This window comes from Melanaphis sacchari, unplaced genomic scaffold (genome assembly GCF_002803265.2).
Source record: "Melanaphis sacchari strain LSU unplaced genomic scaffold, SCAv2.0 Contig7_pilon_pilon, whole genome shotgun sequence".
Classification (NCBI taxonomy): Eukaryota; Metazoa; Arthropoda; class Insecta; order Hemiptera; family Aphididae; genus Melanaphis; species Melanaphis sacchari.
In genome coordinates this window covers 7056946-7069607 of record NW_020271560.1, presented here as the reverse complement: position 1 = coordinate 7069607, position 12662 = coordinate 7056946, and the positions used below count along the sequence as shown (strand labels likewise).

Sequence of the window (12662 nt, the reverse complement as noted above, 5' to 3'; positions counted from 1 at the left end):
AATACAACTTTATCGTTTATTAGAGTAAAAATGTGATGTTAAGTATGTTAAGCACAAAAAACAAAACAAAAAAGTTATATTTTCATTAAAAATCTTGTAAAAAAAAAATAATAATTATATAGGTACAATATTCTTTGGATTGAAACGTACTCGTGAATATCCATTGTTAAAAATCAAAATTAGTTTAACTGATAAAAAATACATACGAATAAAAATAAAAGAGAAAAATTATTTTTAAGGAGGCATTAAAAATAATAAATTGAACACATTTTTTATCAGACTCCAATTTGTATAAATTCGAATTGTAACAAATTTTTAAATTAAAGTTAATTAATTGTTACAAGGTAAAATGGAGTTTAATGATGAATATACATACTAAACTGGGCTGAAAACCCTGCTAACGATGGCAGTCAGTTATCAATGGCCACATAAGTACCTCATCGAGAAAATATTTATTTTTTTTATTTGTTATTATTTTTTTTTTTTTAACAATATTAATTGGATTTTGTACAACCACTTGGTAACATAATTTTTAGGCTAATTTTGTATAATATAATAACACCTAAAATTACTAGTCTTTTTGCATTCGTGCGTTATTCAACGAGTATTTGCTAAAAATTAAACTTTGTAAATTGATGGCATTATCAGCCTAAATTAAAATATTTAAATAAAAAAAATAATTATGTTAAATTAGCATTAAATTAAGATTATAAATTATGAAATGTACTTCATTTAAAGTAATATAATAGTTGTATTGTTATATTATATGGCCGAAGTGCAGGCACAACGATTAATATAGTGTGGCACATAATAATTCAAATACTATGTATACATTTATTGTCATGAGTCAATACGCTTCTTAATTTGTGAATCGTTTCTATGCAATTGATGGTCTGGAGTAGCTTTTAATAAGTCAGGCTGCATATTTCGACTCAGTGTACCACTAAGTGATGCGCTGTTCTGAGCTAATGCATTCATGTAGTCAGCAATCAACAATGTTATTTCAAGGATCTATCAATTATTTTTAAATCAATTATTAGAAAGAAATTTGCATTTAAACACATTAAATTTACCTTCGGTTTGCTAAGAGAAAATAAAAGCTTATGAGATTCTATGATAGCAGAGTCAGATGCTATAACCAACATAAAATCATCCTGACAACCACCAAATGTCAGAACTTGCCCAAACATATATGTTTCAATGAGTTGCATTGAACGCAATTCCAACAGACTGATGCTATCTTCAGATACAGCTAACCATACAATAGTACCAGGCAGCACAGTATTTTCTCCATGCTTCATCTGTTAAAAACAAAGTTAAGTATAAATAGTAGTAGAATGATAGTAATCTATTCTGTAGTAATTTAAATAATTCAATACTTACTTTGGCTTGGAAAAGAGTACATCCAAAATATGGCCACTTTCTAGTACAAGTCAAGTATATTCTAACACAATCAACTAAATTTCGACCTTTTAGAGACATCCATTTCTCTTGAAGACCAGTTTGAAGGTGTCTAAAATAGAAAATGATAATTATTACGGTTTATTTGAATAAAAAAATTATCATTCAACTATTTCAATATGTATAATTATAAAGTAATAGCTATTTTTCATACTTAATTGCTTCTTGGGAAGCTCCATCACGGTATCGAAATGGATAAAATTTATCAAGTGCTTGAAGTACTTGTAATTCTTTAGTAGTACCACCACTACCACGATTTTTATCACAATAGAATTCACCATAATCAATCTATATTTAAAACAGTAGATAAACATAATTATTTAAGTTGTAAAAGAAATATTATGAAAACAATTTAAATACTAAGTTGTTGTGCCATACTTGTGCCATTAGAGCAGCTAACTCTAATGCAAGCTCTTTGGTAAGAGGGAATCGGCCTTGGACCACTTGTTGATTTACTTGATAGCAAAGCAACAACCTCTCGCGATCAGTCTCTTTTTTTACAAATGATTTGAAGTACAGTCTATTCTTGAAAATCAGTCGTATGACTCTAGTATTTTCAAATTTACCAGAACCCTTTTCACGCAATGCTGTTTCCCATTTAGATATAACATCACACAACTATAAAATAATATTAAATTTTATGTTCATTACTTTATCAAACTAATTTTAATTGTATCTAACCTTTGATTGCGATTCAATATAGTGTTCCAAATCTTTTTCAATAGGATCGTCACTAAACAATGTGAAACCTGAATGTTGACTATCTCGGCATCCTGTTTCTTGATTAAGGGTACATAAAAACTCTTCAATAGTCGTTGATCCATCAAAACCAACAACCTTCAAAACCAAATTATAGATAATATTATATTGTGGCATTAAACTTGTATCATTGTTATATCATAAGCAATTTTTTGTACCTGGTAAGTTCCATTAAGCATATGGACAGGTATGGAGTGTGGCAATGAGTGGTGATAAGGATTTTTCAATAAAATTGACAGTACTTCCATTCTGGACGGTTTAACTTCTCGCGTTCCATTCAATATTGTTCGTTCAAGTGCACGCTCACAGTATGCAGCATACTTTCCACATTCAGTCCTAAAAAAAAAAAAAAAAAACAACAAATTAATAAATAGTCTTAACTAATATTATTATATTATTTCATACTTGTTATCAATATTGCGTTTTAAATGCAGTTTAAGAAACCAAAGAAGTTTGGTATTTTTTGGTACATAAAGAGACACAGCAAGAGCCAATAATTGCCAACCCTGGACAAACACATAAGTGGGAGGATTGGCTTTACAGTGGTCTAATAATGATGATGTGGCTGGGCTTGACGGTGCTGTCATGCTATGGTTTGGTGAACCGGGCACAACTGACTGGGTAGTGCTGATGGTAGGTGATGAAGCCAGGGCAGCATCACATGTGAACAGCGACTGTGTGGCGCACAATAAAAGTTGCTGAAAAAACAGTGGACACGCGGTGCCTAAATGCCTAAACCTCTCAACTAATGTATGTTTTCCATAATAATAACCCCCCCCCCCCCCAAATTTAATAAATAACCCACAAACTGCAGCTTTCGTTTGAGTTGATTATCACAACTTTTAGTCAGGTTACATATTAAACAATATGTATTTTTAAATCATGCTATTACATGCACAATATTAATAAATAAAAAAATAAAAAAATACAGGATATTGCAAATTAACAGTTAAATTGAGCAAAATAAAATTTAAAAAACAAATTACACTTTAAGATTTAAATTAATATTCTAATGCTTTATTATCTGGAAATAAAAACAAATAAGGATTTGAAACAGGTTAATAACTGCATTACAAGAGTTATAGAGTAACTAAGTTAATATATTTCATTATTAAATAATAAATTATTAAAATAAAATATATGCAGCTATTGTTTCAAGTTAATCTTGCTATAACTACTCAAACTTGATAATTAAGAATTGTGATAAAAACTATATAGAACAATAACAATTGAGATATATTTTTGCAACAGCACATTGAAAATAAAATATTGATTAATTGCTTGTTGCATAACTTATCTTTACAATAGTTTTTATTAAAGTGTTTTATTAATTATTTTATAACTTTTATTATTATTATTCAATACCTATCATTCCCCTTAAAGTTTAAAGAATATCCTGTATCCATAGGTAGAGAAATAGTAACCTTAAAATCAAACCAGTTTCAAAACCTTATGATCGAAATATCAAAACAAGTATAGACATTTTATGAGTGGACACCACGTATGCAATGTTTTTCGATAAATTATAATGATGGTTGACTGCAGAAATAACATAATAACATTATATAAAAATCTATTTAATAAACCAATAAGTGAGCTATTGGTATTTTAAACATGATTTAGAGGCCCATGATTGGTCCGTTAAATTTTAGTGAACCATTAAATTAATAATATTTCACGCGATCCGGCATTAATCGCATAACTAAAAATGTAAATGTTTAATTTAAAATTATTTAATTAACTAGATCATAAGAGATTTTTTAAAATGATAAAATAATATTATTAAATATTATATTTTAAACTTTATTTGTAGCCTTGGAGTAAGACTGCAGTCTACAGTAGCCATCATTAAAAAATACATAGCAAATTAGCAAATAAACATTAAACATACACCAAGTAATTAAAAATAAGTAAATAATAATCACAATAAAAGCTAGAATTTAATAAAACAGTCAATGAACATGATATGATGTTTATCATATACATATATTTTTGTAAGTTAAAAGACATCACATCCAAGTGTGTTATCTCTGTCTTACAAGCATACAACAAAGCAAATTTTATATTCACAAAAATCCATTTTATTATATTATTTTTAAATTTATTATTAATCTATTATAAAATATAAACTAAGATTATTCTCCAGGGGTTCTTAGAGGCTTTTATTGAATTTAAATTACAAAGCAAGTTATGCATATTTTAGAATTATCATAACTTACTACAAAATTAAATTATCAGTAAAATTCTTTGATATTTTTCAGATTTTAGTTTTGAATTTTAAAAATAACAGAGTAAAATGGATTATTTTGAATGTAAAATTTTCTATATTGTATGTTTGTAATAAAGAAGCAACACATATGCGAGTATGGTGTCTAGATTAAATTTTCTTTATATTTTAGCAAATATAATTGTCTATTTGAAATGTTTAAACAATAATTTATGATCATATGACTGTTTATTTTAATTAAAAAAAAAAAAAAGCAATGGGAAGGGGAACTTACACGATGCCGCAGTTTGGAGAATACCTGGACTCCATGTTTGTGAGATGCGTGTCTAGATGTCTGTTTAACTAGAGCACATAATAACTCAGCCTGCAGTTCCCAGTTGTCCAAGCACAATTGTAATGCGTTCTGTGCTAATACTACATGATAATCAATACCAGCGTTTTCAATAGCTACTGACATGAATAACTGACAACTCTAATAGAAAGGAAAATCATAAAATAACATTAAAACAATGAAATTAATATCAAATTATTTATTTGAACATACCTTAAATAATTTAATGGCTTCATATTGTAAAGACTCAATAGATAGAGTAGTTAATGGTGAAGTAATTGCTTCTTTGGAGTGCAAAAGAATTGGATGTTTCCATAACACACAATCTAAAAGAAATTATACATTATACATTTTAAACTTTTATTCTAGATAATATTAATAGCAATCAATTTACTTGGATCTCCCGATGCTTCCATTAGTTTTTGAATAAGCTGTTCAAATTGTGATCCAGATTGTGATCCACTTCCCGAAACTACAGTAAGATGGTATAACCAAGAATCCTATAATCAAAACATTTAAAAACATGATAATAATAACTCAATAACTGGACATATAAAAATTAAATACAAAATTACATTCTTATTTTTAAACAAACCTTTTCTTGTTTAGAAGACATCAGTAAATAAGTTGGAGGACCTTGATGTGATGGATGTAATGCTATTGTCGGCGGCTGATTAGAATCTCGTTCTTCACTGTCGGAGTCTGAAACATGATCAACGGTTTCTACACGGCAATCACGCATGTTTATTTGTCCAAATGCACTCTAAAATGTTTGAAAAACAATGTATAATAATTAAACAATTAACCAAAACTATTAATAGTATTTACCGTATCTGTTGACGATTTGAAGTATAAAAATGTCTTTCCTACGAGTACACACCAGCACCGCTTGGCATGTCCATTTCTCACTTTGGTTAACCACCCTTGAATAGTCGGTTTATTATTTTCGTTGTTCAGTAATAACTTCGTAGCGTTGTGTCTTTGAACGTTCTAAATTAAATGCAACAATCACATATTAATAATCATGATAAAAACAGATAATAAAAAACAAATGAAAATTACTTGTAAAACTTTAACCCAATCTTCCATGGCAGCAATTGAATCTGCTGTTAGGTAAAATGTCTTTTTTGTGGTCGATATTTCGAACGTAGCAGCACCATCAGCTCGGGTTATTCGACACAGATCGTCGATAGTGATTTCACGTTGTGGTTTGCGAGCTATATCGTTCTATAACGAAAAATTCAATTTACAAACTTTAAATGAAATTTTATTAAAGGTTTCATGGATACAAATAATTTAAGCCACAAGACGGCTACCCAACTCTAATGATCAAATACACAATATAAAACAAGACAAAATTAAAATTCAGAATACGTATATTATTAAATATTATAAACGTCACCACAGTCATTGAGTATAATTATTTACTTGTGTTTTCCAATAACGAAGTTTGCCGTTGCTCAGCACAAAGAATCGACGTCTCCACGTTTTCAACTTGCCACCGAGCTTGGCTAAATGTCCGGATTTGTCGAGTATTCCCGTTTTGGCACATCTGTTTGGACTATCTGCGACAACTGCAGCACCGTTCAAGTTCAATCTAAGCACCAACGACGACCATTCCGTTGAATCTTCACCACATGACATCGCATCAGGTGGGATCGCGTAGTCGTCTGATATGCCCGACTCCATTGAAGTATCTTTAAAAAACATGGAACCATTATTGATTAATAATTATTAATCATAAGTAACCTTTCAAAAAATTGTATATATAGGCATTAAGCATAGAACCAAACTCGTACTTTTTGATGGCGATCCGGAAGAGTTGTGTTTGACCGGCGAAAACGTCGACGCGGTCTTGTGACTCTTGCTGGGACTGGAACTGGACATAGAAGTGTCAGTATTATCGGTGCTACTACTGTTTGTGATTCTAGTGGCCATGCTGTGTGTGTTCGCCGTGTTAGTGTGCTCCCCTTCGCCGTCACTTGAGTCGTCAGACGAGTCACCGGTGAATGGACTGGACCTGATCTGACTGGCTCTCTGCGCAGAGTTTCAAAAACCATAACCAAACGATCGATTTACAAAAAAACTAATATGTTTGTGAATAAGTATGAATATTGCTTGTAAGTTATTATGCCCCCATCCCCGCTCCAAAATTCCAGAAAAATCGTTATTAAAAAATACTTGATCTGGATCAATAATAATTTCAGTTTGTGAAAAAGATATGCTATCATTAAAAATTAATGACTTTTCACACATTTTCAAGTCAACCACAAATAAATTTTTGCTGACCACAAATTAAGTACCATAAGCGTCTGCTAGAGAGATTGTGGAGGTCAGCAAAAATGAGAAACGAAAGGCATTTTAGAACTCTTATAGATCAATGTTTCTCAATTTCTACAAATGCATAAATATGCAACTTGTATTTTTGATAAAATATTGAAAGACATTACAATTCACCATTAGCTGGTAACACTATACCGTTGAAGAGTAATTTGTTTATATAAATATAACAATAAGGGAGGGATTACAATAATACAAGTTCCCTTTGAATATATACTCACGCCTTTGACAGTGGCGTACACCGGAACACTTATATCACAATATCCTTGCGACGTCACCACTCGGGTTGGATGCACAACGGTACCAGTGGTCAAGGTCGGTTCTGTGGGCGCCGCCGAAAGGCCTTCATTGGCCACTTGGTAGATTCGAGATTCCCAGGATGGGAACCTATGCAAAGGCGGCGTCGGGGGCTTGTTACATGTCTTCTCCCATGGCAGTTTTTCTCGGCTCGGCGTATAAATCTCCGCGTAATCGTGGGTGATATCCGACTCGATACATACGGATTTCGCTGTAATCATCAAATTTCCAAAACAGATATTGCTCGTTACTATGATTGTAGTGATGTATAATAATTACTGAATCGTCGCAAAGACGCCGATATTGGCGCCAAATGTTTTACCCATAAAAAACAAAAAGTATTCCAACACTATCTAAAAATTAAAACCATTCTAACATATATACGTTGGGCATTCACGGAACATATACAACCACCTTATGTTAGACCTACGCACCTTAATTGGTTGCCCTGCGTGATTTTTAAGAACAATTCGCAATCTACTACTACACAAAAATAGATACTATGCATTTCAGAAAACTTGGCAGTTAAAAATGTTTTTTACAGTTTTATTTTCATATTTAAAATAATGGTGCGAGTTGTTTAGTAATTACTACCTACTATACAAACAAAAACATAATGAGTTTTTAGATTATACCCGCAGATAATAAAAATTGAATTTTGCATTTTTTATCTCATCATTATAATGCATAATAACGTAAATCAGTTTAACACTTCAGGACATCACATTCCTCGGTAACATGTATATCTAATAATATATCTAACCACTGATAGTGACAAATATGACGATGATATTCATAGCATGAACGTAAAACATATCGTATCGAATCGTATTTTATGGACTCACGTCTGATCGCGGCGTTGAGGTTGAGCGAATCAGCGGCGGTGGTTAAATCGTTGACTAACTGTTCGTGGACAGGCATTTCCGGTCCGTCCGCGGACTCGGTAGTCGGCACTTGGACGCAAGCCGACATGTGCCGCCGGTGCGTTCGCTGCGACCGTTCGGGCGTTCGATTCTTATGGTGCCGGTCCACCTGGGCGTAAACCGGTTCGTTGTCGGACAGGGCGCTACACATATGGAAAACAGGCATTATTATAATATTGTCTAACAAACATAAATAGTATAATATGGATCATTAATTAATATTTCTGATAGGTAACTTTAGAAATTTAAGAACTTTTTTTTTAGGGAGGGGGAATGGCTATTGAAATGAAATGTGCATGTTATCCAAAGAATAAGTATGGAAAAAATACAAAGATAAAACGAAAATTAATGAAAACCTTAGTTTTATAGAAAACTCTTCAAAAAAAAAAAAAAAATTAATTAATTAATTAAAAAGTACAATTTTTTGACTACGGGCTAAATAATATTCATCCATAGGCAGTCATTTAATGATCTCAGATAAAGCATAATATATTATGTTGCTATTTTAGTAGCGGACATTTTTCACTCACTGTGTAGAACCAGTGCTGTTGGCCCTGTGCAAGGACGATGTGCTAGTGCGCGGCGACGACGACCCGGCGCAAGCACTCACAGCCATTTTGTCGGCGCTCAGTTGGGCCATGTGCCGCCTAAGCAGCTCTAGCTGCTGGTTGCACTTGTGGTTCTGCTCTCTGAGGTGCTGATTCTGAGCTTCTAGGTCTCTTAGTTTGTTTGTCACCCATTCCTTGATGCGCGCTGCTTTGGCTTCGACCATTTTAGCATCTTGGAGCCTCAGCTGACGCTAAGTTAGATAAATACACATCGTCATCAGCATATGTCATTGATCATATTAATATTATTGATTTTTGGTCTAAAATCATACCTGTTCCTCAACCTGGGTCGCCAGCTTGCTAATGGCTTGTTCTTTTTCTGCTTGATCGGGTTGATGAGTAGTCCATTCGGCTTGTAGCCGTTCCTCCATAACACGTACCTGCAAGCAAAAAAGGTTCGAATAATTATGGTTATTGTAATAAAAAAAAAATAATTGAATAAAATAAAAATTATCTCGAAATTCACACCATCTCGCCCAACGAAAAATCTAATATAGAATTTGGTGTATAATAGGTATAAATATTAGGTACCTGCACCAGTAATAGAGTTCATTGGCTGCAATGACGGTGATGACTATATCATAAACATACACGACGAGAGGTCAGACCGAAATGACGAATATTGTTTATAATAAAAATAAAAGGTATTAAAAACGATGACGAAGCTGACTCATGCATACGAAGCGGCGACTACACAATGCACAGTATAGACTAGCCGTCTGGCGTGCGTTTCACCCTCCCCACCGTAGCCGCAGTTTCCCATCATGCATACTTCATACACCCTAACCAGGTCAATACAAATAGGGGGTACACTGCACTCACACACTATGTCACAATGGATCAGGGTCATACATCCCTCGCGTCCACTAAACACGATATCTACTATACGAGTATATTATACTTGTATCGATTTGTTAAGTAATGTAATGATTATGTATATATATATATGAGTTGTTAATTTTGGGTATATGATTTCGTTGTTTTTGATGATTTTTTTCCAAAGAAAATTACAGCGATTTTATATCTACAATCGTGACGTCTAAAATCGGTGGAAGTGCAGTTACAAACTATGTGTAAATGGTAAGCGTACGGGCAGAGAATAGCTACCTAAGACCCTGCAACAGTTAATCTTTCGGGACAGAAAAAATACTATGATATACTTTAAACGTTTCGTGACCAATAAGATGGGAAACTATTACGGCAACTAATAACTAACATATTTACATGTCGTATATAGTAAGTCTATACATATAAAATAATATATAAAATTGTGTCTTGCATATGCGTTTACTCGTGGAGGATTAGCCACGAGCACGACGACTTGGCGACTGTTTTTTTTCTCGATTTATTCACTAGTTTATGTACATTGTAACGTAACATATACATTATACATACAATAGACAGTAAAAACTCGATATTGCATAACATTATTGATTTTATCGTATATACATAATATATAAATATATGTGTACACATTAAAAATATTGAACGTTTTGACACCGTAATATAATCCCGTGTAAAAAATATAAGCACCGACCTCGGTGGTTGCAGCTGCTGCAGAGCGCATAAAACGGTGAAGCGAAAGACGCGTGTAAAAGTGTGTATGATAATATATACCTGCTGTAATACTACGCTGCATGCGTTCAACTCGCAGGAGATCCGTTGGCAACAAAAATACACATTATGCGCGGTAGCTGAGTGTACAAAAAAAAAAACCTATAATAACACCACCCATATTTGGACGTGCGCCAGTGCACTTTTTTGTTTTTTTTTTTTGGTCACGACGACGCCGAACTATACGGACCACGCGCTCACGGTTCGTATCGCATTTTCCGTTATTCCTATTGGGTACTTGCGACAATGCAAAATGTAACCGAACGGTGTTTTTTCAACGTCACGTCGTTCGATTGAAACCCGCGTTTTATATGCCTATACTATTATCACAGGCACAATACCATAGGTGCACACCTATATTAATGTACCTTACAGTTAACGTTTCGATTTTTCACGCGATTCCCGGCTTCGATAGATTCATCAATAATCGATAACACCGCATCATACACATTATTGATGGACTGTGTCCCGCAGAAGACCGCAGCCACACGTAGTATCCACAGTATCTCTCATAAAAATTTAATGACGACGGACCACCGCTATAACGATCGATTACCGAGTACCCGTAACGCGACCCCCCCCCCCCCCCACCGGGGTAATTTTAAATTACTGATTACACAGGTATTACGCGCAGGTCATGGCACACGCGTTATATCGTAATATCATATGACGAACGATAATAATATGTTTCGATGTGCATGTAACATATAGCTATAGTGTGTGTGTGTGTGTAATGTACCTGATGCAGAAGTAGTGGTAACTCGTGGTCACATCGCGGCGCGTGTAGGTCAATCACAAAAAATTCGCCTACCTTATCCTTTCGTGCGGCGGTGGCGGCGGCGGTGACGACGATGACGTATTGCTGTCGGTAACCGGACGACGTCAGAGCGGGACGAGGCGAGCGATCGCGGCCGGCCGATCGGACATGTGAAAGAATCGAGCGCAATCGTCGGGGGCGGCGACGGTCGCAGTATACGCGCACACACGACGCGAAAATACGTGAAAAATACCGGAAAAAGAAAACAAACGGTACGGCGCGCGATAAGAGAGGCCGACGGAGATATCACACGACGTGTACATCTCGTAACAATACAATGCGTTTTCGGGGGTTGGTGCGCAGGCGCGATCGGCGGAGAGACGCATATCGCGCGCGCGGGGAAGAGGGGCGGCGGCTGTGGGAAACATGTGACCGGATCCGGAAAGGGGTGGCCGCCCCGAGTGTGCGACGCGCTAGTACGCGAGGCGATGGGCGAGAGGTGAGCGGGTGGAATTAAAAAATCAATGCCCCCCTCGAAAACCCGTCACGTTGCTAACGGCAACACGCGCGCCGTCTGTGCCAAAACCATACGTATATTTAGCTATTTTATTGCTATTGCTATTGCTATTGCTATTACTATTACTATTATTATTACTATTATTATTATTATTATTATTATTATTATTATTATTATTATTATCGTTTTATATATAGTATAAAATAATATAACATATTGCATTTACAAAATTTAACGTAAACGCACACGCACATCTTACACATGCTTAAACATAGGTCCTCTCGCATTCGTGTGTACACACCTATAATACCATATATATACTTCCGCACGTGTTTTCGTCGTTGGGTAATATAATACGACATGATAATATATCCATGTAGCTATAGTAACGAGTTGTGTTCGGTAATTTTTCTTGGGTACGCATGTTGTGCCCTGTATTTATTTCTAGGATTACAGGACTCGTGTCCGGTTGTACTTTTTTTTCTCATCGGAACTCCTTAATATTGTGAATTTTATTTAGTTCATATTTGTTTTTAGAAATAATGTATTTTAGTAAAATTATGAAAATAATTTTAATTTATAATATTAACAACACAAATATAAGTCATTAGATACAGAATGATGAATAAAATAAATTTGTAGGGAATATGATACATAATTAATAACATACATTAATCGTTTAATATTCAATTAGGTATATATAATATAATATGCATATAAAATTTTTATTTGTCGAAAATAATCAGGCATTTGTTTCATAAAACAAGTTATTTAGGTGAAATTGGTTCATAAAATATACGTATCAGTCTTCCGAAATAAAAAAAAAAA

The 12662-nt window shown here is 34.0% G+C and overlaps 1 protein-coding gene across 4 annotated transcripts; it reads right to left on the bottom strand.

The window, feature by feature from the left end:
* Positions 1-266: 266 nt before the first annotated feature.
* Positions 267-11619, bottom strand: LOC112601569 (uncharacterized protein CG43867). Of its 4 annotated transcripts, none has more exons than XM_025349262.1 (21): positions 11300-11619; positions 9219-9326; positions 8869-9137; positions 8261-8481; positions 7340-7626; positions 6578-6815; positions 6207-6475; positions 5841-6005; positions 5607-5768; positions 5374-5541; positions 5173-5278; positions 4992-5104; positions 4722-4919; positions 2626-2894; positions 2379-2556; positions 2143-2298; positions 1840-2079; positions 1616-1749; positions 1384-1513; positions 1074-1301; positions 267-1011 (listed from the first exon to the last, which is right to left on the bottom strand). In XM_025349262.1, the coding sequence occupies exons 2-21, from the start codon at positions 9315-9317 to the stop codon at positions 841-843; spliced, it is 3801 nt and encodes a 1266-aa protein (XP_025205047.1). In that variant the 5' UTR covers positions 9318-9326; positions 11300-11619; the 3' UTR covers positions 267-840. The 4 variants fall into 4 exon arrangements, with proteins under 4 accessions (XP_025205047.1, XP_025205049.1, XP_025205046.1 ...); XM_025349264.1 differs by having other exon boundaries at positions 11372-11619; XM_025349261.1 differs by having other exon boundaries at positions 2626-2918; positions 4746-4919; positions 11372-11451.
* Positions 11620-12662: the final 1043 nt, after the last annotated feature.